Source organism: Bombina bombina, chromosome 9 (genome assembly GCF_027579735.1).
Source record: "Bombina bombina isolate aBomBom1 chromosome 9, aBomBom1.pri, whole genome shotgun sequence".
Lineage (NCBI taxonomy): Eukaryota > Metazoa > Chordata > Amphibia > Anura > Bombinatoridae > Bombina > Bombina bombina.
Genome location: NC_069507.1, coordinates 126185500 through 126213416, shown reverse-complemented (window position 1 = coordinate 126213416; position 27917 = coordinate 126185500). Strand labels below are relative to the sequence as shown.

Below are 27917 nucleotides of genomic sequence, written 5' to 3'. Positions count from 1 at the left end.
TCACTATGGGGAGGGGAATTAAAGGGGCACGTCCCACCTCTCCAGGTTTCCCCACTTTCTGACATGCAGGACAGGAGCGACAATAATTAGCAACATCAGTACCCATCCCCGGCCAATAAAAGTGATGGGACAACCGGGCTTTGGTTCTCTGTACCCCTAGATGTCCTGCCATAGGAATTTCATGGGCCACTCCCAACAGTTGCGCTCTAAACCGTTTAGGTACCACTAACTGTCTCTCAGCTAGCCAGGGATCCTGTCCCTTCACTGGAATGGACTCCCGGTACAACCTCCCTTTTTCCCAGTACACTATCTCTTTATCAGAGTCAGCAGGCAGCTGCCTAGCTAGGTCCCTGATCTTCTCTAGTGTGGGATCGGTCCCCTGGGCCTGCTGAAAATCCTGACTCTGACCAATTATTAGTGACTGTGCTGTTTGAGGCCCCCCACCTTCCTTATCAGTGTTCTCCCCTGGGTCCTCAGGCTGAAGCACCCCCTGCTCCCTAATCTGGGCAGACTGCTGTCGGGTAACCACTGATACAGAGGGGCCCTCCCCCTCTGGCACTACTTCTACACACTTTTGGTACTTAGGGATGATTGGTTCACACACCAACAGACTGTCATTCTCATTCAGCTCTCTCTCTCTGTCAGTGCATCCTCCCATATTTTCACAGGGCCCTACAGACATGTCTGGTTCAGGTAAAGGCTGCGTCACACACACACCCTGCCCCCCCTCCCCTTCAGCACATATCTGAGCATAGTTACACATGGTCTCTTGTACATTAGGACCCTTATCTTGTTTACCTAGGTCACAGGTATCATGATCAGGTATATACTGTGACAATAATCTACCCAAATCAGTACCAAGCAATACATTTGTAGGAATATTATCTGACACTCCCACATCTCTTAACCCTCTTCCTGCTCCCCAATCTAGATATACTCGTGCCATAGGCACTGCAGGTTGTACTCCCCCAATCCCTTTTACTGCTAGAGTCTTTCCAGGGATAATGTCCTCCGAGCTAACTAGCTCTGGACGTACAATAGTCACTTCTGCACCCGTGTCTCTTAGCCCTAATGTTACCTTATCTCCAACAGTCACAGGTTGTAGGTTCTCATTGGTACTTTCCTCTGGCCGGGTTACAAACAAAACAGAAGATGATAATCCTGAGGAGCGGCCTTCTCCTGCTGATGCTGAAGGTTTCTTCCTCTCTGGGCAGTTAGTGCTGATGTGACCCATTTTCTGACAAGCAAAACACTTGCGAGTATCTCCCTGCCCAGATGCAGCACCCACCCCTCCTTTCCCAGAGGGAGCAGACACACTGGATAAAGGCACAGCAGGTTTTGTGAAGGGGGGTCGTGCAGCAGCTCCTTTACAGGTGGATCCCCCTTTAGAAAAGGATTTCCTCCCATTCTCTGGAGACCGGTTAGCTGTGTAAAAATCAGCCAGCTCGCCAGCTTCCAATGCTGTTATGGGCTTCCGATCTAAAACCCATTCTTGAACTCCGGCTGGGCACAGCTGCATAAATTGCTCCTTCACCATCAAATCTTCCAGTTCCTCCATTGTGGCAACTTTTAATCCTCTGACCCACTGTTTAAAGGCTGTCATCAAGTTCCCAACAGCTGTAATATAGCTCTCTGACGAACCTTTCTGCAGGGAACGGAATTTCTTTCGGTACACCTCAGGAGTGAGATTGTATCTCCTCTGTAGTGCAGCTTTAATGGAATCATAGTCCTGATCAAACTCTGGGGGTAGTTCAGCAAACGCCTCCAGTGCAGGACCTTTCAGGACAGGGGTAAGGTACTTGGCCCACTGCTCCCTTGGCAACTGGAACTGTCTGCAAACTTTCTCAAAGCTACGCAGGAATACATCCACAACTCCATCTTTCTCCAGGGTGGGAAAATTCTCTGCACGCACTCTGGGAGCAGGTGGGTCTCTAGGTTCACTAACAACAGGTGAGACCATCCCTCTCTCCAACCGTGCAAGCTGTAGCTGATACTCTCTCTCCGCCTGTCGTTAAGCCGCCTGTCTTTCAGCAACCTGTCTCTCAGCTGCCAGAGACGCCTGCCTCTCAGCCACGGCAGCCTGTCGTTCAGCAGCCTGTCTTTCATAAAACTTTGTAATCAGTTCCATGCGCAAACTTGCATCCACTGAGCCCATATGTTTAAGAACAGTTTGCAAATAACAGTCCAATGGATCCCCAGATCCTGATGAATCACCGCCCACAGCTGCAGACATCTCTCCTGAGACTTCAACTGGTGTGACTTGGCTGTTATCATATTCAACAAGAGCTTGTATTAGTGAATCTTTGTTCTTTGAACGTATTGGAATATCCCGCTCCTGGCATAGGAGTATAAGTGCCTCTCTAGATCGCTGCTCGTATGCCTCCATAGCAAAAATAAAATAGAAAAGAAAAACAGAGAATAGGGAAGGGGACTGTTTGCAATGTGTGACTATATAATGCACTGAGTTTTAGCCTTTGGAAATTGTAAGAAACAATTTCTTTTAGTACCGGGATTTTCACACTAGCAAATCCACAAGCACTAAAATCTAATAATAAAAAAAATTATCTACACCGCTGCCCACCAATTTGTGACGAACCAAGGTTATCCAACCCTGCACCAGTCACTTATTTGGCACAGAAAGGGTTTTCAGCCCCCTTTTCTGTCACCTTTAGCTCAAATGCTGCCACCACTTAAAATTTATTAAAGGGAAAATCTTAAGGAAAACCCCAGACTTTACACATTAACTCTAGAAATACAATTTAGCAGAAAATAACCTAAAATTATACAGTTCTAATATTCCAGTCTCTTTCAGTCAAGTGGTTCAATTATTAGACAAAGGCCAAACTTAATAAAGGAATTATTTATTATGCCAAAAATATTATGCACAATGCATTATTAATAAAAAGTTGTTACACATAAAATTACACACGCAAACAGTATTTTAAAATAAAAAGGAGAAAAACAGAATTGAATACTTTCCTAGTCTTCAAGATTTGCGCCAGGGGAATGGCAGAAGAAGATGGCTCCTTACTCTGTACAGCAGCTCCCCTTGTAAGAATGACAATCTTATTGTTAAAAAATAAGATTCTTAAACCTACTTCTCAGAGATCATGTTGCTTAACCACACCCTCCTGGGCGGGCTAAGAAACCCCACTCTCTTTACAACCTTCAATAGACTAAATTTCTTGCCTGAATTTATACAATCCATTATCATTCCTGCTAGGTAAGAAATTTCTATATTTACATATTTAGAACCTCTTAGTTTTATTGGGAGAACCAGTTTGATATCAAATATGCCATAGGTTGTCATATTTACCTGCCTTTAGGTTATAACAGCTTTAACCCACATATGTACATAATATACCAATGTCCTGTCAGTGACCTGGTCAGTTTTTGTAATGAAGAGCCTGTTTTGCATCAGGCATTCTATTGACAGCTTAAGCCATAAACTTTATCCTGTGTATCTCTGTGACTAAGAGTTTCAGTGACTTTATGACCCAATGCATACACACTAACATTTGGTGGCTATTTAGGGGGTTCTGGCACTTCAAAGAAAATACAAACACAATTCTTCTTGAAAACAAATAACTGTTTTGAGTGCAAGCTACACAGAATTAACTCCTTAGCAGCTGAATCCTGAGATATTTGTGACAATCGCCGAAACCCAGACCGTCCAGCTCCCTGAACCCTCGTGGTGGGTTCCTTTTCGGGGGGGCTATGACAGATTCTACAGTGTAGCTTATGCTGTCTCTTTAAGCAATTGTCCTTACTCCCTATATAACCTCCCACTTCTCTTACCTCATTGCTGGATTAATGTTTTCACATCCCTGCATGAAAAAGCTTCTCAGCCAATCTGCTATCTGACATAGGGGAATCATTCTTCTGCTACACAGAGCAACCACTTCCTGTGCTGCAGCTCTCTCCCTCTCACACAGAACCACCTGTGTGCAGGACTGACATCATCAGCTACTGCCACAGCTCTCACCTCTCAAGCTTGTTACCTGCAGTTCAGCATTCTCACACACGCTGAACTCTTCTGTTCCTGGGAAACCTGTAGCAGCACTGGACTCTAACTGACTAAGGTCTAAGGCAGGTTGTATAACTTATTATCTTATGCTAAGTCAATTTAGCTTCATGCTTAGTAACCTGTGAATTGTTACTGAAATCTCTCTCTCATTTATACCTGATTGTATTTGTATGGTTACCTTCTGCTTAAAGCTATAACCTCCAAGTCTGCAGTGACTCTGGAGAAATAGTTTATAGGCAAACATTAAGACAGATAGTTTAATATTGCCAATTGCATATTGTAATTAAGCTATCTGTAACATCTATCACTTTGCTTAAGTTAACCCATTCAAGTAAGCTGCATAAATTCTACAGAACTGCTTTCAGGAAATCCTCACAAAAACAAGTACACTCACACTTTTTGTTCAGGGTTATAACATCTGAAGATCCACAATGGAGATTGGATTCTCACGTGGACATTTTCTTTCATAAGATGGTGCAATTTCACAAGATCATCACATAGGGGATTATACTCCAAGCCACTAGCAAAAGGCAGAAACACCCCTACATAACGTTTGTCTCTCCCACTTTACCAAAACCACTTAGTAAAAAGTTTGCATCTAACAATTGGACAAAAAATGATTTAATTTGATAGATATTTGTTAGATCAGGTATGATCAGCTATTTGTTTTGTTAGATCTAACATAATTACAGATATATTAGGTTTTAAATTATGGGGCTGCCCCCCCCCATCAAAATTTCAGATGAAAAAATCATTCAGGCTAATAAGATATTTGTTAGATCAGGTTTGATTAAGTATTTATTATATTAGATCTAACAAGCTAAACCTGGTATTAGCAATTATATGGAGGGGGGACTAACTTGTCATCAGACACACTTAACAAAAATTGGATGAAAAGTTATTTAATTTGATAGATATTTGTTAGATCAGGTATGATCAGTCAATTGTTTTGTTAGATCTAACTTAATTACAGCAATATCAGATATTGAATTGGGGGGGGGGGGGCGGGTGCTGGCCCCACAAACAAAAATTTCAGACAAAAAAAATCACTCAGGCTGATTGATATTTGTTAGATTAGTTTAGTTCAAATGTTGAAAATGTTAGAACTAACTTGCAAAAGGTGGTATTAAAAATCGTATCATCTGAGCTTCTACATATTCGTTTAGTATGAGATGTTAGCTCCCATAATAAAAATTGGACAGAAGTTATATAATTTGATAGATGTTTGTTAGTTCTAGTATGATCAGTCCGTTCTTTTGTTAGACGCAATATAATTACAGAGATGTTATGTATGAAATTGGGGGACTAGCCCTCCACTTAAAAATTTCAGGCAAAAAATATTTCAGGCTAATAGATCTTTGTTAGATCAGGTTAGATCAAGTGTTTATTATGTTAGATCTAACAAGCAAAAGTTGGTATTAAAGGGACAGTCAACACCAGAATTTTTGTTGTTTTAAAAGATAGATAATCCCTTTATTACCCATTCCCCAGTTTTGCATAACCAACACAGTTATATTTATATACTTTTTACTTCTGTGATTAACTTGTATCTAAGCATCTTCTGACAGACCCCTGATCACATGACATTTTATTCATTATCTATTGACTTTCATTTTAGCCAATTAGTGCAGTGTCTGCCACAATCCACGGGCGTGCTCACAATGTTATCTATACGGTTTACCTGAACTAGCTCTCCCCTGCTGTGAAAAGCAAATACAAAATCATGTGACTAGAGGCGGCCTTCAAGGGATTAGAAATTATCATATGAGCCTTCCTAGGTCTAGCTTTCAACTAAAAATACCAAAAGAACAAAGCAAAATTGGTGATAAAAGTAAATTGCATGCCCTATTTGAAACATGAAAGTTTTTTTTGGACTTAACTGTCCCTTTAACAATTATTTGGTGGGGGGGGGGGGCTAACCTTTCATCAGCCCACCTTTAAAAAATTGGATGAAAAGTATAATCAGTCAGTTGTTTTGTTAGATCTAACATATATACAGCGATAAATACAGACTCAACATACCGCATTTATAAGGAATGTAACAAAGCATGCAGAAAAGCAATCAAATTAGCCAACGTCAAAGCCTAAAAAGTTTTTTAAGTTCATAAATGGCAAAAAAAATCTAAGAAGGACAATATAGGTACATTAAAATGCATTGAGGGTTTCTTCAGTATCTACAAGAGATGAACCAATAGAGGATACTTTGAAACAAACTAGAACATACAAGCCCATACCATTAACTGGGTTATGTCTAGAGGATATCAGGAAAAAACGGGATAATATTAAGGTAAATAAAACTCCAGGCCCAGATGGAATACACCCAAGGGCTTTACAGGAATTTAGCACTGTTTATAGACAACCCTCTTTTAATTTTTTAAGACTCAATATCACCAGGCAAAGTACCCCAGGACTGGTGTAAAGCTGATTATAAGGGATTATATTGACAAGTATATTTGTGTAAACAAGATTAAGAGTTCAAATTAGCATGGTTTTAGGAGAAATAGATCATGTCAAACTAATCTAATTAGATTCTATGAGGAAGTAAGTAAAAATACAGATAAAGGGGAATCAGTTGATGTGATATACTTAGATTTTGCAAAGGAGTTTGATACAGTACCACATGAGAGATTAAAAAATGAAGGGACTGGGAATAGCTGAAAATGTTAGGTCATGGATAAATAACTGGATAAAAGACAGGGAGCAACGAGTATTTTACTCAGATTGGACAAAGATAATCAGTGAAGTCCTCCATGGATCAGTACTGGGCCCTGTTCTTTTTAATATTTTTATTAATGACTTGGAGCAAAAAAAAAACACACTAAATTACAGAAAATATAAAACAAATTACAAGATCTTTAAAATAATTACACCTAATCTAAGAGCCCTATCAAAATTAAAAAAGCCCACCCAAAATAAAATAAACCCTAGCCTAAACTAAACTACCAATAGCCATTAAAAGGGCCTTTTGCGGGGCATTGCCCCAAAGAAATCAGCTCTTTTACCTGTAAAAAAAATACACACAACCCCCCACAACAGTAAAACCCACCACCACACAACCAACCCCCCAAATAAAACCCTAACTAAAAAATCCTAAGCTCCCCATTGCTCCCCCAAAGGGCATTTGGATGGGCATTGCCCTTAAAAGGGCATTTAGCTCTATTGCGGCCCAAAGCCCTAACCTAAAAATAAAACCCACCCAATACACCCTTAAAAAATCCTAACACTAACCCCGAAGATCCACTTACCGGGAGAAGTCTTCATCAAAACGGCAAGATGTCCTCAATGAAGCTGGCAGAAGTGGTCCTCCAGACGGGCAGAAGTGGTCCTCCAGATGGGCAGAAGTCTTCACCCAGACGGCATCTTCTATCATCATCCTTCCAACGCAGAGCGGCTCCATCTTCAAGACATCCGGCGCGGAGCATCCTCTTCCAACGACGGCTTCTTGCTGAATGAAGGTTCCTTTAAATTACGTCATCCAAGATGGCGTCCCTTGAATTCCGATTGGCTGATAGAATTCTATCAGCCAATCGGAATTAAAGGTTAAAAAAATCCTATTGGCTGATTGGCTGCATGTTCCAATCAGCCAATAGAATGCGAGCTCAATCCTATTGGCTGATTGTATCAGCCAATAGGATTGAAGTTCAATCCTATTGGCTGATTGCATCAGCCAACAGGATTTTTTCACCTTAAATTTCGATTGGCTGATAGAATTCTATCAGCCAATCGGAATCTAAGGGACCCTATCTTGGATGATGTAATTTAAAAGAACCTTCATTCAGCAAGAAGCCATCGATTGAAGAGGATGCTCTGCACCGGATGTCTTGAAGATGGAGCCGCTCCGCGTCGGAGGGATGAAGATAGAAGATGCCGTCTGGGTGAAGACTTCTGCCCATCTGGAGGACCACTTCTGCTCGTCTAGAGGACCACTTCTGCCGGCTTCGTTGAGGACATCTTGCCGCTTGGATGAAGACTTCTCCCGGTAAGTGGATCTTCAGGGGTTAGTGTTAGGATTTTTTAAGGGTGTATTGGGTGGGTTTTATTTTTAGGTTAGGGCTTTGGGCCGCAATAGAGCTAAATGCCCTTTTAAGGGCAATGCCCATCCAAATGCCCTTTTCAGGGCAATGGGGAGCTTAGGTTTTTTTAGTTAGGATTTTATTTGGGGGGTTGGTTGTGTGGGTAGTGGGTTTTACTGTTTAACTGTTACAGTTAAAAGAGCTGATTTATTTAGGGAAATACCCCGCAAAAGGCCTATTAAGGGCTATTGGTAGTTTAGTTTAGGCTAGGTTTTTTTATTTTGGGTGGTCTTTTTTATTTTGATAGGGCTATTAGATTAGGTGTAAATAGTTTAAATATCTTGTAATTTGTTTTTTATTTTTTGTAATTTAGAGGGTTTTTTTTGTAATTTAGCTAATTGTTTTGAATTTAGTTAATTTTATTTAATTTAGGGAATTTATTTAATTGTAGGGTTAGGTTAGATGTTAGTGTAACTTAGGTTAGGTTTTATTTTATAGGTAAATTTGTATTTATTTTAACTAGGTAGTTAGTAAATAGATAATAACTATTTAGTAACTATTCTACCTAGTTAAAATAAATACAAACTTGCCTGTAAAATAAAAATAAACCCTAAGCAAGCTACAATGTAAATATTAGTTAAATTGTAGCTAGTTTAGGGTTTATTTTATAGGTAAGCATTTAGTCTTAAATAGGAATTATTTAGTTATTAATTGTAGGTTTTATTTAGATTTATTTTAATTATATTTAAGTTAGGGGGTGTTAGGGTTAGACTTAGGTTTAGGGGTTAATAAATTTAGTATAGTGGCGGCAACGTTGGGGGCGGCAGATTAAAGGTTAATAAATGTAGATAGGTAGCGGCGATGTTAGGGGCGGCAGATTAGGGGTTAATAATATTTAACTAGTGTTTGCGATGCGGGAGTACGGCGGTTTAGGGGTTAATATTTTTATTATAGTGGCGGCGACGTTGGGGCGGCAGATTAGGGGTTAATAACATTATGTAGGTGTCGGCGATGTTGTGGGCAGCAGATTAGGGGTTAATAAATATAATGTAGGTGTCAGCGATGTTGGGGGCAGCAGATTAGGGGTTCATAAGTATAATGTAGGTGGCGGCGATGTCCGGAGCGGCAGATTAGGGGTTAATAAGTATAATGTAGGTGTCTGCGATGTCAGGGGTGGCAGATTAGGGGTTAATAAGTGTAAGATTAGGGGTGTTTAGACTCGGGGTTTATGTTAGGGTGTTAGGTGTAAACATAAAATGTGTTTCCCCATAGGAATCAATGGGGCTGCGTTACTGAGGCTTTATTGCAGGTGTTAGACTTTTTCTCAGCCGGCTCTCCCTATTGATGTCTATGGGGAAATCGTGCACGAGCACGTACGACCAGCTCACCGCTGACTTAAGCAGCGCTGGTATTGGAATGCGGTATGGAGCACAATTTTGCTCTACGCTCACTTCTTGTCTTTTAACGCCAGCGCTGTAGGTAAATGAGCGGTGACAATAACGTGCAAGTTAGTACCGCACCCCTCATAACGCAAAACTCGTAATCTAGCCATGTGTGATTATTGTACCTGTATTAATACAAGTAACAACAATGATATACTGTACAATGTAATTGTTTACAAATTGTTATTGTTTGTTCTAAATAGAAAACTAAAATAAAAATATTTCAAAATAAAAAATTAGTTGATTCATTTCTGGCAAGAAACAGAATTCAGGAATATGGTTGCTGGAGTTAATTGGGTCACCTTTTTAATAAGGTTAATTTTAAGTTCAAATGGAGTTTTTTGTAAATGTATTTAGATTTGTATAGGTTGAAAACTATATACATTAAAGGGACAGTGTATGTACTGATTTAATCTGCCAATCCCTGGTCTACAGTGTGCTGCTCCTTACCTTGTAAGATCCTTAGCACTCTGCTTGTACTGCCTCGGCTGGGCCAATCTACTGAAAGCTGTCATCTGCAGCTGAACTAGGCAAAAGTTTTGACAAGTAAGTTCATTTCAGCTTCATAGCCCACCATCTATTAGCATGAACATGTACACATGATGTTTTAAAGGTCGGCTTGTACCTCATTGTATTTCACTGATTACCCTTACAGGTTTTTCAGTTTAGTTGTTATTATCTATCTGACAACAGTTCCACTCAGAGATTTTATACTGCTTCTGTGCATTCTTTCTTTTCATACAGAATATCAATTTACCCACACTGTATTTCTATTATTCTACACTTCTATAATGGAGCACATTTGTGTAGCTCAGGTCTCTGATCCTTTGGAGGGATGATCTACTGATAGTACGGATAGTTCTGTGGGATCCCACATGTGAGCAGAATCTAGACTGGATTTTGCAGTGCAGCCCTTTAGATAGAGTGTCCAGGGGGTCTAAAGGTTGCCGAGGCTATAACCCAGAACATTCTACTGAACTCTCTACTAAATTTTAAGCAATATTTATATATACACTCTGCTATTACTAAGAGAATGGCTGTCATGCTTCCAGCAGTTGATTGAGGATGCATGCAATGGGCAGAAGGTGATCCGTCACAGCTTTTTAGCTCATCTGGGACATCCTATAGCAGCGACCCTGCAGAGAAACGGAGTACATTTGAATCTAATGATTGCTGTTCTGAAGATGGATTTTCAGAAACTTAGGACACCCCTCCTGTCATAGGATATGTTCTTTACTTTCAGGCATAAACATATTCATGCACTAATATAGAAGATGTTAAGTGCTTTTAAAAGGTGGACGATTCTCCCACTCCAGACAAGCAACCTGTTAAAAAATTGATAAATTCTTTAAAGTAGCTGTTTAATTGGGATCAGTCGTCATTTTAAATTATGATCTAATGCAATTATGTGTGGTGCAGAATAAGTTAAACTAGGGGACACTAATATTCCAAGAGCAAACAAAGAGCCAGAGATTAGGTAGTATTATTTGCCATTCAGCACTGCGGAATCTGTTGGCGCTCTACAAATAACCGATAATAATAATAATTCCATTAGGAACAGCGGTCAGTAAAAAATGTATTTTTTATTTTTGGTTCTGAAAGAAACAAATGTTATGTTTACATGCAAGATGAACAGAAAACATTGCAGACGGCTTTGGGTAATGGTTATAGAAATGTTAGAAAAGCTGATGTAACAGGACCTTCCTCTGACTTGCACTATTCAGCTTATAGTGCAGTTATATGAGGGTCCAACTCATGCATCTCTGGCATTTCCTCATCTCTTGAATTTCTCTCCTCTTCAGCTATACTTCTCTCTTCCTCCTCTCTCTGGGTCAAGCGGTTCACAGTCTGCTGCACCAGTGTCTGTGTTTTCCCCCACAACACCTGTGGATGATAATCTTCTCCTCCATCTATGTGGATTAGCTTTCTCCATGCCAGAATGAGTAACACACAGAGCACACAGAGCAAAAGTGTGAGCAACACCACTGTTACAGTGCTATTAGAGCTAGATTCCTTTATGTTGTTTTCTGCGAGGGCCATTGGGAAAGTCAAAATAAGCGAGGACAAGGCACATAATAATTCTGGCAGCTGCAAGACAAAGACATTCTTTTTAAAAGAGTGATGACTCTAAAATGTACATATATTGTATGTTATACAACAACCACACAGCACTACTAACTTCACACTCAGCTATACAAAGACATGGAATTCTGTACCGTCATGGTGGACAACAAAGTCACAGAAAGGAATGAGCCTAATATCATGAGCAGTGGATAGGACACTTTGGCCCCTATTTATTAAAGGTCTTGCGGACCTGATCCGACAGTACGGATCAGGTACGCAAGACCTTGCTAAATGCGGAGAGCAATACGCTCTCCGCATTTAACATTGTACCAGCAGCTCACAAGAGCTGCTGGTGCAACGCCGCCCCCTGCTGTCTCGCAGCCAATCGGCCGCCAGCAGGGAGGTGTCAATCAACCCGATCGTACTCGATCGGGTTGATTTCCTGTCATTCCTGTCCGCCTGCTCAGAGCAGGCGGACAGGGTTATGGAGCAGCGGTCTTTAGACCGCTGCTTCATAACTTGTGTTTCTGGCGAGTCTGAAGACTCACCAGAAACACGGCCCTTCAAGCTCCGTACGGAGCTTGATAAAAATGGGCCAGTGTTAGCTCTTTGCAGTTGGGCATCCAGGGAAGCAGCCCAGTTGCCCGGGCACATTAGTGGAACATAGATTAATAGAAATTGGGGAGAAAGACAAGCAGGCCTGTCTACCACGGCAGATTGGGGATACATACATAGAGTTAAAAAAAAATCCAGGGACACTTAAGAGCAGAGCCACGCCCAATTATGGATTGCATAGCCATGACCACTCCAATACACCACAAAAAAAGTATTATTTAGCCTTATTGTATTCTAAACGTTCATGAGTCAGGTAGAGCATGTCTTTTCTAAATTCTCTTCTATTATCAAATTTATTTTGCTCTCTTGGGTACCTTTGTTGAAAAGAATATGTACATCTCCTCAACAGAAGCAATGCACTACTGGGAGTTAGCTGTTGATTGGTGGCTACATAAATTTGTCTTTTGTTATTGGCTCACCAGATGTATTCAGATAGCTCCATGTAATGTGTTGCTGCTCTAGTGCTGAATTTAAATATTTTTTTAATCCCTATTCATATAGAGTGCATGCATTAAAAACAAATACTTCTATTTTTAAATTGAGCTTGTTTTCTAATTATCCTTTGCTGAAAAACAGGTAGGCTCAGGAATGTACATGTGCCTGGAATACTATACAGCAGTAGTTTTGCAAAAATGCTTTTAAACATTGTGCCAATATTTCTGCCATCTAGTGCTGAAAATCATTCTTACAAAACTGCTGCCATACAGTTCTCTAGACACGTGCACCTACCTAGGTATTCTCTTCAACAAAGTATATCAACGAGAACCAAGTCAATTAGGAACTTTTTAAACATGTATCCTCTTTAAATCATGAAATGTAGGTTTTTCATGTTCCTTTACATTTCTGTCATCAATGTATATATAAGGCTAACTGCAGCATTTAAAGGACACTTTAGCAACTGCAAGCTTTATAAAGCTACTAGCCAATTGTAATTATCTAAATGATATTGACTGTAGGGGAATTCACATTGGCACAACATCCCATTGGTCAGATCAGTGATCAGATCACCAAAATGGTAGACAGTGGTATTTTAGCATGAGATTAATGGGCTATGAGACCACTTCTAGGTTGCTGCTTAGAACACAGGAGTGGAGGTGAGGAGGGGGAGCACTGGAGCAGCTGATAGTGGAACAATTAAAGGAAGTGACAGAATGTTGTAACTTGCAGAGCCCTAGCTGCATGTCTGAGATCCAAGAAGCAGCAGGGCGGCCAAAGAGTCTGAATCTCCGGGACAGTTGCCAGGACAAATAAACATGAGACAAAAAGCAAAATCCCAGGAGATTTAGGACTGTTCAAAACTATGATAATGACATTTTCAATGTCATGGCAGTGCCTAGTGGGGGTAAGTTGCAACCTGCACACAATGACCACTCCCCTCTGTTCTAGTTGACAACTATTATATAGCATATGTGATGTTTTTACTTATGGTCACAACACATACAGTACTTTTTACTTTATGGGCACAAAAGAAATAATTTAATAGATGTAAAATAATAAAACTACACTAGGCACTACCTGGTTGATCCTGCAGCATGGCAGCTTCAACAAGACAGTTTAAAACAGACAAGCTGGTTTGGTGAGCAATATTAAAAAGAAAACTGATCTCTGGCATCCACTGGGAATGTCCAACCGTAATTCCCTAAATCCTGACTGGTTAGTGGCAAACCTGGCTAATTGGCTGAACCTTGAATAATAAAGCCATGTTTAAAGGGACACTGTACCAAAAAAATTTATTTTGTGATTCAGATAGAGCGTGACATTTTAAGCAACTTTCTAATTTACTCCTATTATCAAATTTTCTTCATTCTCTTGGTATCTTTATTTGAACTGCAAGAATGTAAGTTTAGATGCCGGCCCATTTTAAGTGAACAACCTGGGTTGTCCTTGCTGATTGGTGGATAAATTCATCCACCAATAAAAAAAATGCTGTCCAGAGTACTGAAACAAACAAAAAACTTAGATGCATTCTTTTTCAAATAAAGATAGCAAGAGAACAAAGAAAAATTGCTAATAGGAGTAAATTAGAAAGTTGCTTAACATTTCATGCTCTATCTGAATCACAAAAGAAAAAAATGTGGGTTCAGCGTCCCTTTAAAGGAGGCCTCACACAACAAAGAATATAATTAAATACATGTTTAAGGAAGGGTCTACACAACTATAACAAAGAAAATACTGTAAGACATGTTTTTAGAAGGGCACCACCGGCAAAGTGACACGTGGTGATATATATGCAACTTGCTTGATCCTGCCTTGACATTTTTATAATAATTAAGAAACACTCTTTTAGGTGCTTTCGGTTGACCCTGTGGTCACATTTGTTTAATTAAGAATCTATTTTTTAGGTGCACAATGGGGGAACAGATTCAGGGTCGCATTGTGAAGGAAGCTGTAAGCTCTACTGGAGTTAAAGGGACAGTCTTCTCAAAAAATGTTATTGTTTAAAAAAATAGATAATCCCTTTATTACCCATTCCGCAGTTTTGCGCAGCCAACATGGTTATATTAATGTACTTTTTACCTCTGTGATTACCTTGTACCTAAGCCTCTTCTGACAGCCCCCTTATCACATGGCTATTTATTTATTATCTATTGACTTGCATTTAAGCCAATTAGTGCTGTGTCCTGCACAACTCCACAGGAGAGAGCTCAATGTTATCTATATGGCACACATGAATTAGCAGTCTTCTGTTGTGAAAAGCTAACAAAAAAGCATGTGATAAGAGGCTGTCTATATTGGCTTAGAAACAGGCAGAAATTTAGAGGTTTAAATGTTATAAAGTATATTAAGATAAAAATGTTGGTTGTGCAAATCTGGAGAGTGGGTTGTAAAGGCATAATCTATCTATTTAAACCATAACAATTAAGGTATATGTCCCTGGTGGGGAAACGATAACTAATAAAATGATAATTTTCCATTGTTCTTTTTAAGGGGCCGATTTATCATTGTGTCAACCTCAACGCATTCGATGGAGTCAATACACTCACCAGACATCGCTGCCGCAAATCTACATACGACGGCCTCATTTAATAAAAAGTCTGTCAAAAACACGCGTGTCAAGTACAGCGAGATGAGCATCGAACTGTTGATAAATAAGAGTCATCAATGTCGCGGATATTCAGTTTTTTCCAACTTTATTTATACCATGTCATTACTGTCCATGAACAAGCACATTTCTCTAAAGCTAATCTTTTATTTTTCATCTGTTAATGTCCAAGAAATAGCTAGATTTATACCTGAACAAACAATAATATCTCATAGAAAGTTATTTTTTTATTAATTTGTTATACAAAAATCTGATATATATTTTCACATAAATTAATGTGTATTTTTCCTCTCACATACTAGTGCCAGTCGCGGATTAGCCATTGCATTTGGGAAGAAAGTCTCAGTTAAGGTGGAAAATTCTTATTTTGATAGGGATGGTAGACATATGATAGTACAGGCCATGGTAAATTCAGTGAGATATGTATTTTGTAATCTCTATGCCCCTAATCAGAGAGCGATGGGCTTCTGGACTGACTTGACACGACACCTAGCTCCACACATAGGCTCAAACCTGATAATTGGGGGGGACTTTAATATTTCACCTACTCACACCTTAGACAGACTTTGGTTGGAACCGCACTCTTTTCGGGACCCCAAATCAAACTATAAAGCCAGATATGAAACAAACATTTTTGGTATGCTGGAGGCCGACCTGGGGGTCTGTGACATCTGGAGGCTGCAGAACCCGGAAGGCAAAGATTATACATGCCTGTCCAAAGCGAAACACACACTATCCAGAATCGATCTTTTCATGACGGCCTGTAACTTAATCACCCACATTCATAGGTGTAAAATACACGACATCCTACTGTCAGATCATGCACCTGTGGAGTTAACATTGGGAACCCGGGGGCCGCGGTCCAGTAGGAACATCCTTAGATTCCCTACATACTTATCTACTTCAGAGGCATTCACTAAATTCTTGCGACACACTTGGACAGACTTTGCCACTGACAACGCTGCTCATGTAGATGACACACAGCTCTTCTGGGACACGGCGAAAGCAGTGTCTGCGGGGGCCATAATCTCCTATGTATCGAAGCTGCGATATAACACACAATATAAATATCGATCCTTACAGAGGCAGTTGGGACTGTCTTACCAATCTTACTTGCAAGCTAAGACTAAAGCAAGCTATGAGACATATATAGCGAGTAAAGCAGAATTGGAGGCCTTTATGAAACAACAAACTGCATCTGGGCTACTCAAGTCCACGGGCAGATATTACAGGTTCGGGAGCAGAGCAGGTAAAATGCTCGCATCTCTGACAAGGCCGCAGACATCTAGGACTAACATAGCAGCAATTAGATCACGAGGCGTGACACACACTAAACCGGCTGACATAGCACAATGCTTTGCACAGTTCTTCGCAGAACTATACACAAACTAAGACAGAGCCCCGGAGGGTGTTCAGGCTCGATTTTGGCAATCGATGCAACTCCCTCAAATAACACAAGAGCAGAGTGATGCACTCAATGCCCCCATAACTGTTGAGGAGTTGACATCTACTCTAAGGTCCCTGCCGATGGGCAAGGCGTCGGGCCCTGACGGCCTACCAGCCGAATTTTATAAGCTGCTTCTACCCCAAATCATACCCACTTTGACCAATCTGTACAATGCTTTCCTACATACGGAAGCTTCTCCCTCCAATAATTTCACGGCGGCTCACATTACACTTATCCCCAAGCCAGGGAAAGATCTCTCCTTACCAGGGTCTTACAGGCCAATATCGCTGCTGAACACAGACTACAAGCTGTTCATGAAGATCTTAGCGAACAGACTAAAAGTAGTCCTTCCAGACATTATACACCCCGATCAAACGGGTTTTGTGTTCAGACGATCATCAGTGGTGAATCTCCGTAGGGTACTGCAAGTCATAGAGCACTACTGGTTGAAGGGACAGGAGAGATCGGAGGGGGTCAAATCGGAGGCCTTCCTGCTATCCCTTGATGCAGAGAAGGCCTTTGATAGGGTGGAGTGGCCTCACCTAGTAGATTCCATGTACAAATTCGGGTTCAGGGGTCCATTCCTAGAGATTATAAACAAAATGTATCAACACCCGACAGCACGGGTTATGGTGAATGGGCTTTTCTCATCAGATTTTCAATTACAGAGAGGCACCAGACAAGGGTGCCCTCTGTCGCCGTTACTTTTTAACATAGCATTGGAGCCCTTGGCTCTGAAGCTGCGGCAAATTTTTCCCGGAATAACGATAAAAGGTGTTTCCCTGCATTTGGCGTTATACGCCGATGACATGCTGCTCTTTGTGGATACGCCCTCCGCGCATATACCCCATATATTACACACAATTGCAGACTTCGGCACCTTCTCGGGCTACAGAATAAACGCCGCAAAGTCGGAGATTCTGTGGCTGCAGAGACACCAGAATGTGAATCACTCCTATCCTTTTGTGGAGATATCGGGAGGACTCTCATACCTGGGTATTAAATTGCATCGGGACCCATCCAAAATGTATGATCTAAATATATCTTCCAAGTGTTCAGAGCTGGTCTCCTTACTGACAAACTGGGCTAATCTCCCCCTGGGCTTATCTGGTCGTATCAGTTTGATTAAAATGACAATCTTACCCAAGATTTTGTATCCCCTACTCATGTTGCCATTTTTGATTACAAAAAGGGATTTAAAGATCCTCACCCATGCACTATCACGATTTATATGGAGAGGTGGTAAACCACGGATTGCTGCTGACAAACTACACCTCCCATTCTTGGGGGGAGGCCTGGGTCTCCCTAATCTAAAGCTTTACAATTGGGCGGCGCTGGCCAGGCTAGTAACTGACTGGCAACTAGCCACGAATCATTTCTCTGAACCGGCTCTGGAGGAAGCGATTCTCGCGCCTCTGAAACCGGCCTACCTCCCGTATGCAAAATTATTGTCCCTGCCACCTGCAGTTGCCTGTAGTGTGCTATATCGAGACCCGCTAAAAGCATGGCAAATGATCCACAAGTTCTTGGGGGTAGCCGGCCCTCCCCCTAGGTACATACCAATTTCCGGGAATGCGGACTTCCCGGCAGGAAGCGAACATGAACCATTTCTTATATGGAAAACTCTCGGTATCAGAGTTTTGGGGGATGTCTTGGACCCTCTGCTTCGTACCATACGCTCTTTTCAGGAGCTACAGGCTAAATACCAGATCCCGCAGCAGCATTTCTATGCATATCTCCAACTGCGACACTATGCATCGTCCCTACAGACAACCAACACTGGTTTCTGGGACCCATCGCCCTTCGCTATAGCGCAGACATTATTTCAGGTGGGGAGATTTTCTCTCTCGCACTTCTACACCCGCCTGGTAAGACAAACAGAGACCCTAATCCAAACCAATATGTTGGCGAGACTGGCCGCGGACTTTTCAACTGCAGTGACAGTACAAGACTTAACGGACAGCCTAGACCTTGCAAGACGGGCTACACTTGCGATTCCTCTCAGAGAGGCGCAGGTCAGACTAATCCACAGGGATTATATCACATCTCATAGACTATCTAAATGGAGTGATCGGTACCCTAACCAATGCATTAAATGCAGCAGTGAATCCCCTTCTTTCCTACATTACTGGTTTGCCTGCCCGATTACCAGACGTTTTTGGGGTCATATGCAATACTGGGTTAAAACCACGTTTCATATAGAAATAGAGATTAAAACAGCAGAGATTTACCTCTTTAAGTGGGGCGACGCACATAAACAACTACATCAGATACTAACAGTATGCATGTTGCTGGCAAGGAAGTGCATCTTGTCTAGATGGACCTCCAAACTCCCCCCAACTATAGCTCAGTTTAAACGTTTACTAATCAGACAGCTATACATAGAACAATATGATGCACGCTTGGATACGATGCGTAGACTAAGGCCGTTTTGGAAAAAATGGTGCCCGTTTATAAATACCCTACACAGGGATTTAAAAGACCAAATCCTAAAACCATTCTTACACTCCGAAATATTGCCCTCTCTCAATGTTGATGAGGGTGGTGATGCATCATTGGTGCAACCTGACTCCCCTAATGAGCGTGCCAACGCCGCGACCCTCCCAACGGAAATTATGCTTTTCTAATTTTTTTTTTTTTTTTCTCTCTCTCTCTCCATCCTCCGCCCTCATCCCTTCCCCCATGCCCCTCCATCCAAGAAGAGTAATTTCGGAGTAATCCGTTAGCATGTTGTTATATGTTACATATTGTTATGCACTGTTTAGATGTTTTAAAAAAAAAAAGAAAATTTTGCAAAATCAGGGCAGATATGACGGACCTTAACCTGTGAGTACAAAAGACTCCTATTCAGATGCACTAAGTCTATCTGATTCACTCTCGGATGTACGACTCACTATTCATCATAGAATAAAACTTTGTTAGCGCACTTCAAAAAAAAAAAAAAAAAAAAAAAAAAAATTAATGTGTATTTGTATTTCTAGAAATCATATGCCTATCTCATGATTTTTTTTTATTTTTTTAAATGATTATTAATGCTAGAATTAGTACAAATATCTTTGCACATACTTGTGTGTGTATATATATATATATATGTGTGTTATGTCAGAAATCTTTTGCAAACAAATTTACATGTCCATAAATTCTTTTTTTTGTTCTAAACAATGTTGTATATCATATCTCTGTTTTCATTTATACCACTATATGTATATAGTGTAAATATATAATTATTCTGAGCAAGAATAATTGTGAATATAACATGTAATCAGGGTATTATATGTATTTATTTGCAATCAATGGACATTTTAAGAGCTGGGACAGTTTTCTCTCTGCACCTGTATAACCCTTCCTGATTGCAGTCTAGTTTTAAACACCACCCCACAAGGTTTTAAAAAATGGGCTGGCATTTAAGATGACATTTCTTAATGGAAATGGAATTCAAGAGAAGGAAAAAAAAAAGACTAAAAATAGCATGACAGTAAAGAGGTGATTTTAATTTCTGCTGTGTGTGATTCATGACAGTTTAATGTTAGGTAGACTATCCCTTTGAGCTATCATTTTAAGATTATATTGAATCAAACTTCATTTGATTATTAAAATCATTGTCAGAAATATTACACTGTGTGGCCTAATATCATCAATAATTATCTTTAATACTAATTTCACATATACATACTTTCAAAGTATAATACATAATGTAACAAATGGCACTTACAAGTTCTGATGAGTGATCAATGACTCAAGTATAGAGCAATATGATTCGTTAGTGATAGTAGAAAACGCATATTTCAATCAGATTGGCAGATTTCATTAATCACATGATTATGCATTTACCAATAAGAAGTTGTGGAAAACGTTACCAGTTTGAGGGTTGTTTAGGAGTTTGAGTATTGCGTCAAATCTAGTGCGAAAAGTGTTGCATCAAATTGGGTGTGAAGTGGAGAGTGGGACTTGTATTACATGCGTTAAACATGGTGCAAATAGATTTACCCCCAAAAAAAGTAAGTTTACTATATTATGTAATGTATTTATTTCATTTTTATCCCTATATCTACTAGTGCACCAAATTTGGAGCAATACTTCGCACCAAATTTGGAGCAATAATATTGTCCCCTAGCTTTGTAATTAAAGACAAAGATGTAACATAATCCATAAATAGGGTAACATCTCCCTAATTTACTTTTATTATCTAATATGCTTCATTGTCTTGCAGCATCGAACATAAACTTTCTGTGTTTTCAGACTCCCATTGATTTCTATGGCATTCGCGGCCTCAAGGGTGGCGGTTTGAACAATAGGTAGGCTGCATCGGAATAGACGTGAGCGTACCTGTTGAATGTTTGATAAATTGGCAAGAGGGTCAAATAGAGTCGAATGTGACGGTGGATGATCAGTATTCTGCTCGAATAACACAAGCATCGATCTGCGTCGGATTGATATCGCGGGAGCGTATATTACGCCACACATTTCAACATTTGATGATCTTGACGCTTTGTTAACTACGACGGATCACCTTTGCGTCTAATTTGACGCGAGATTCCAGCGTATTATCAGTTGAAGCATTGATAAATCAGCCCCTAAGTTTTGGGCTTTGGTTCACAGAGAAATATAAGATGCAAATGTGTGTGTACACAAAGTTATATCATTATGAGATATATTAACTGCAAGCTCAACCCATTATAATAGGTTGTGGTTTCAAAGAAAAACCCAGCAATTTCATATACACAAATAAACCTGAAAATGCAATTTCTCATACATATTATACTCGACAGCTGGTATAACAAGTCATTGGAAATACATTAAGGGAAAAACAATTTTACAGTATACTGTCCCTTTAATTATCTATAATCCCTAACACAATATTATTTATTCACTATTTTAAATGAAACCACACATAACACCTTTCATTTTATATCTCACCTTGTTGTTTATAATTATTTCCATCACTAAACGCATTTGCCTCTATCCAGATATTCTTAACATTCCTGTAAAGAGGAAGAAGAAAACATGTAAGAACAATTTGCAGGGATGACAGGGGGAACTCTAGAAACAATATCAAGAGATTTAACTATAAAATAGAAACAAGTGGAGGTTATAAAAAGCAGTAAGAGTTAATATAAGTGGCAATGTGAACAGCAATATCATAAAACATGTATGTAATGTCCACTTCACATGCAACCCAATAAATAGTTATTTACATTTTCCTATAAATGAGCTACACATCTTAGATTAAAACTATGTATTTATAACAAGAAGGGTCCAGACCAGTCTAAAAATAAGTTAAAGTTAGCATGGGAATCCTGATTTTTTTCCCCAGATGAGGGGGTGGGCAAGAAAATAAAATGTTCTTAGTACAGTGTCAACATGTGCATCAGGAGAGAGTAGCTTTATGTACAAAAGAGATGCAAATCATTTTCAATATGATGGATATTAAAGGGACATGAAACCCACATTTTTTTCCTACACAATTTAGATAGTAAATACATTTTTGCCTCTCTGCAATTTCCTCTTGGGTGTCTTCACACTACCTCCAACTCAATCTGTCCAAAACTGAGCTGCTTCTTATCCCCCCTCTTCGAGACATCCAACACCTGACATTTTTCTGACAGTTGGAGACTCTATTGTCAACACCTCACCCCAGGTCCGCTGTCTTGGGGTCACACTAGACTCAGAACTCACATTCAACCCACATATACAAGCGCTTACCAAATCCTGCCGTTCACACCTACGCAACATTTCTAGAATTCATCTCTTCCTTACTCAAAAAACAACAAAAATACTTATTCATTCCCTCATTTTGTCACACATTGATTATTGCAATCTACTCCTAAATGGCTTTCAAAAACACTGCCTCTCCTCCCTCCAATCTATTATGAAAGCTTCTGCTAGACTCATCCACCGCTCTGCTCTGCCAGTCTCTACACTGGCTCCCCATACACTCCAGAATACAATTTAAAGTATTAACCCTAACTTACAAAGCACTCAACAGTCTAACTCCCAACTATATTTCCTCTCTCATCTGGAAATATTCCCCATCCCGTCCTCTTCGATTACCCTCTGACCTACATCTCTACACTCCTGTTATCTCTACGTCACACTCCCGCCTACAAGACTACAAGACTTTGCACGTGCTGCTCCTGTCCTCTGGAACTCTCTACCCCGCTCCATAAGACTGTCTCCAACCTTGTATAGCTTCAGACGCTCCTTGAAAACTCACATATTCATAGAGGCGTACCAACTCTCCTCTATCCCGCATCCGAACCAAACTAATACATGTACATGAACTGCCTGACTCACTGCTGCAAATACAACCCATGTAACAAGCTACCCCAACCTTATGTCTCTGCACCCTAAACCTATAGACTGTGAGCTCTCCGGAGCAGGGCCCTCTTCCTCCTGTACAAGATTCATTTAGTTTTGTTATGTTTTGCATTTTATCACAAATCTTTGTCATTGTGTACCCCTATCATTGTACCCAGCGCTACTGAATTTGGCAGCACTATACAAATAAATGATAATAATAATAATACATTTTTAAAGTTCCAGTTTATTCCTATTATCAATTGTGCTTCATTCTATTGATACCCTTTGCTGAAGGAGGAACAATGCACTACTGAGAGCTAGCAGAACACATCAGTAAGCCATTGACAAGAGGCATGTGTGTGCAGCCTCCAATCAGCAGCTAGCTCCTAATTCCTGAGCCTACCTAGGTATACAATTCAACAAAGGATACCCAGAGAACAAAGCAAATTAGATAATAGAAGTAAATTGGAAAGTTATTTAAAACTGTATGTTCTATCTGAATCATGAAGGAATTTTTTTGGGGTTTCATGTCCCTTTAAGACAATAATTCAAGGGGGAGCCACAATTTACATTGTTACCATCAGAGTAAGCAATTCTGGGCAGATACATAAATGAGCTTCAGAAAGCCTCACATTTTTCTTCTAATATCCATTTTAAAAATATTCTCTTTGCTACTGATATTTTGAATTTGAAGCATAGCAGGATAGCAAGAGAAATAAAATGTTAACAGCTATTATCATCTACTTGATACAGCACATAATAGATTTGTTTTTGCTGCATAAAGAAGTATGTGTAGGGCATCCTGACCACTCTCAAAATGAGTTATGGTGAGTGAAAAAGATGAGGGGGAAAACCTCTCCACTGTGAGCATAGTGACACACAACATATCCTTGTACCGTCCCTAATCCCATTTTTCCACAGAAATCCACAGCTAACAGTCACCAAGATTACAAGTTGTGCGCTAAGCCTGCTGACTAAATAACACTAAAATTAAGCGGCATTGCACTTTCCATAGAAAAACCTTCTTGTGTTGTGTATTATGGTGCGTTATGCTCCAAACCCCCATAGACATCAATGGAGAGAAAGTGTTAGAAAAAAACTAACACCTGCGATCGCGGAATAGCAATCACTATAACGCAATCCCCATTGATGTCTATGGGGACAAGAAAACTATGTAAAAACTTAACACCCTAACCCCTAGTCTAAATACCCCTAATCCGCCGCCCCCGACATTGCGACACTAAATAAAGTGATTAACCCCTAAACCGCTGCCCTCCGCATCTCTAACACCTAAATAAACATATTAACACCTAAACCGCCGGCCCCCCACATAGCAACTATTATAATAAAGTGATTAGCCCCTAAACCGCCACCTCCCACATCGCAACTACTAAACCTATTAACCCCTAAACCGCTGGCCCCCACATCGCAACTACTATAATAAAGCTATTAACCCCTAAACCGCTTGCCCCCCACATCACAACTACTAAACTAAACCTATTAACCCCTAAACCGCCTCCTCCCCCCACATTGCGACACACTAAATTAAACTATTAACCCCTAAACCTAACACCCCCCCTAACTTTAAATTAATGTTACAATATAACTACCTTTAAATAAATAAATATTTACCTGTGAAAAAAAACAAAACCTAAGCTTAAACTATAAATAAAACCTAACATTACTATTTAAAAAAAAAAAAAAAATGAAAAATAAAAAAACTAAGTTACAAAATTAAAAAATCCTAACAATACGAAAAAATAAAATAAAACTAACATTACAAAAAAACACTAAAATTACAAAAAATAAAAAAAAATCTAAGATTACAAAAAATAATAAACTAAATTATCCAAAATAATACAAATTAAACCTAATCTAATACCCCTATAAAACACAAAAAGCCACCCCAAAATAAAAACACCCCCTAATCTAACAATAAACTACCAATAGCCCTTGAAAGGGCCTTTTGTAGGGCATTGCCCGGAAGCAATCAGCTTTTACCTTCAAAAAAATTGCAAAGTACCCCCTGACACCCCACCCAACCAACACCCCAAAATAAAATAAACTAAGTCTAAAAAACTAAGCTACCCATTGCCCCTAAAGGGGCATTTGTATGGGCATTGCCCTTAAAAGGACAATCAGCTCTTTTGCTGCCCATTAAAAAATAAAAAAAGCCCTAATCTAAAAAAAAAACACCCCCCCCAAAAAAAAAATAATAATAACACTAATCCCAAAAAATATACTCACAGTTCCTTAAAGGGACATGAAACCCAAATTTTTTCTTTCATGATTTAGAAAGCGGGGGCTACTTATCAAGCCGTCTACTTTTCTGGCTTCGCTGGCCCAATACGTCCGCCTAAGCTCGCCTACCTTCGCCGCCGCGGACCTTGAATACGTTCGCCTAAGTTATCAAATAAAGCTGTCAAAAAGCCGCGGGGCGATGAGCAGCGGACTGTGACAGTTATCACTCATCCGATCTCGCTGCCCTTCGGCTTTTTCCCAGCTTTATTGCTAGCCTGTCACTAAGCACTCACACTAAACTACACTGTTCTACCCCCTATACCGGCGCCCCCGGAGGCCCCCGCAACTAAATAAAGTTACTAACCCCTAAACCGCCGCTCCTAAACCCCGCCGCAAGTCTTATAAATGTATTAACCCCTAAACCGCCGCTCCTAGACCCCGCCGCAAGTCTTATAAATGTATTAACCCCTAAACCGCCGCTCCTAGACCCCGCCGCAAGTCTTATAAATGTATTAACCCCTAAACCGCCGCTCCCGGACACCGCTGCCACCTACATTATACCTAGTAACCCCTATCCTGCCCCCCTATACCGTCGCCCTCTATTATAAAATTATTAACCCCTATCCTGCTGATCCCGCACCTCTCCGCAACTAAATAAATAGTTTAACCCCTAAACCGCCGCTCCATGAACCCGCCGCAACCTATAATAAATTTATTAACCCCTATCCTGCCCCCCACTACGCCGCCGCCACTGTAATAAAATGATTAACCCCTAAACCTAAGTCTAACCCTAACCATAACGCCCCCCTAACTTAAATATTAATTAAATAAATCTAAATAAATTAACTCTTATTAACTAAATGAATCCTATTTAAAACTAAATACTTACCTTTAAAATAAACCCTAATATAGCTACAATATAAATAATAATTATATTCTAGCTATCTTAGGATTTATTTTTATTTTACAGGTACCTTTCAATTTATTTTAACCATGTACAATAGCTATTAAATAGTTATTAACTATTTAATAGCTTACCTAGCTAAAATAAAGAGAAATGTACCTGTGAAATAAATCCTAACCTAAGTTACAATTACACCTAACACTACACTATACTTTAATAAATTATTCCTATTTAAAAATAAATACTTACCTGTAAAATAAACCCTAAGATAGCTACAATGTAATTAATAATTATATTATAGCTATCTTAGGATTTATATTTATTTTACAGGTAACTTTGTATTTATTTTAGCTAGTTAGAATAGTTATTAAATAGTTATTAACTATTTAATAACTACCTAGCTAAAAGAAATACATAATTACCTGTAAAATAAATCCTAACTTAAGTTACAATTAAACCTAATACTACACTATCATTAAATTAACTAAATAAACTACCTACAAAGAACTACAATGAAATACAATTACATAAACTAACTAAAGTACAAAAAATAAAAAAAGCTAAGTTACAAAAAATAAAAAATTAAGTTACAAACATGTTAAAAATATTACAACAATTTTAAGCTACTTACACCTAATCTAAGCCCCCTAATAAAATAACAAACCCCCCCAAAATAAAAAAAATCCCTACCCTATTCTAAATTACATAAATTTCAAAGCTCTTTTACCTTACCAGCCCTTAAAAGGGCCATTTGTGGGGGCATGCCCCAAAAAGTTCAGCTCTTTTGCCTGTAAAATAAAAATACAACCCCCCCCCAACATTAAAACCCACCACCCACATACCCCTAATCTAACCCAAACCCCCCTTACAAAAACCTAACACTAATCCCCTGAAGATCATCCTACCTTGAGTCGTCTTCACTCAGCCGAGCCACCGATGGAACTGAAGAGGACATCCGGAGCGGAAGAAGTTAATCCTCCAAGCGGCGCTGAAGAAATCTTCCATCCGATGAAGTCATCATCCAGGCGGCGCTGAAGAAGTCTTCGATCCGGCCGATGTCATCTTCAAAGAGGCGCTGAAGAGGTCTTCTATCCGGGCGAAGTCATCTTCCAAGCCGGGTCTTCAATCTTCCTTCCGCCGACGCGGAACCACCTTCTTCACCGACGGACTACGACGAATGACGGCTCCTTTAAGGGACGTCATCCAAGATGGCGTCCCCTCAATTCCGATTGGCTGATAGGATTCTATCAGCCAATCGGAATTAAGGTAGGAAAATCTGATTGGCTGATGGAATCAGCCAATCAGATTGAGCTCGCATTCTATTGGCTGTTCCGATCAGCCAATAGAATGCGAGCTCAATCTGATTGGCTGATTGGATCAGCCAATCGGATTGAACTTGAATCTGATTGGCTGATTCCATCAGCCAATCAGATTTTCCTACCTTAATTCCGATTGGCTGATAGAATCCTATCAGCCAATCGGAATTGAGGGGACGCCATCTTGGATGACGTCCCTTAAAGGAGCCGTCATTCGTCGTAGTCCGTCGGTGAAGAAGGTGGTTCCGCGTCGGCGGAAGGAAGATTGAAGACCCGGCTTGGAAGATGACTTCGCCCGGATAGAAGACCTCTTCAGCGCCTCTTTGAAGATGACATCGGCCGGATCGAAGACTTCTTCAGCGCCGCCTGGATGATGACTTCATCGGATGGAAGATTTCTTCAGCGCCGCTTGGAGGATTAACTTCTTCCGCTCCGGATGTCCTCTTCAGTTCCATCGGTGGCTCGGCTGAGTGAAGACGACTCAAGGTAGGATGATCTTCAGGGG

At 40.0% G+C, this 27917-nt stretch overlaps 1 protein-coding gene across 1 annotated transcript in view; it reads right to left on the bottom strand.

Moving 5' to 3' along the window:
• Positions 1 to 11046: 11046 nt before the first annotated feature.
• PTPRCAP (protein tyrosine phosphatase receptor type C associated protein) overlaps positions 11047 to 27917 on the bottom strand; it is a 102271-nt gene continuing 85400 nt past the window's right edge. The window contains exons 2-3 of the mRNA XM_053692351.1: positions 21569 to 21633; positions 11047 to 11570 (exon numbers count right to left, since the gene is read on the bottom strand). Of these exons, the coding sequence (XP_053548326.1) occupies positions 11208 to 11570; positions 21569 to 21604 (399 nt within the window). The 5' untranslated portion in view covers positions 21605 to 21633 and the 3' untranslated portion in view covers positions 11047 to 11207. The remainder of the gene's footprint in view (positions 11571 to 21568; positions 21634 to 27917) is intronic.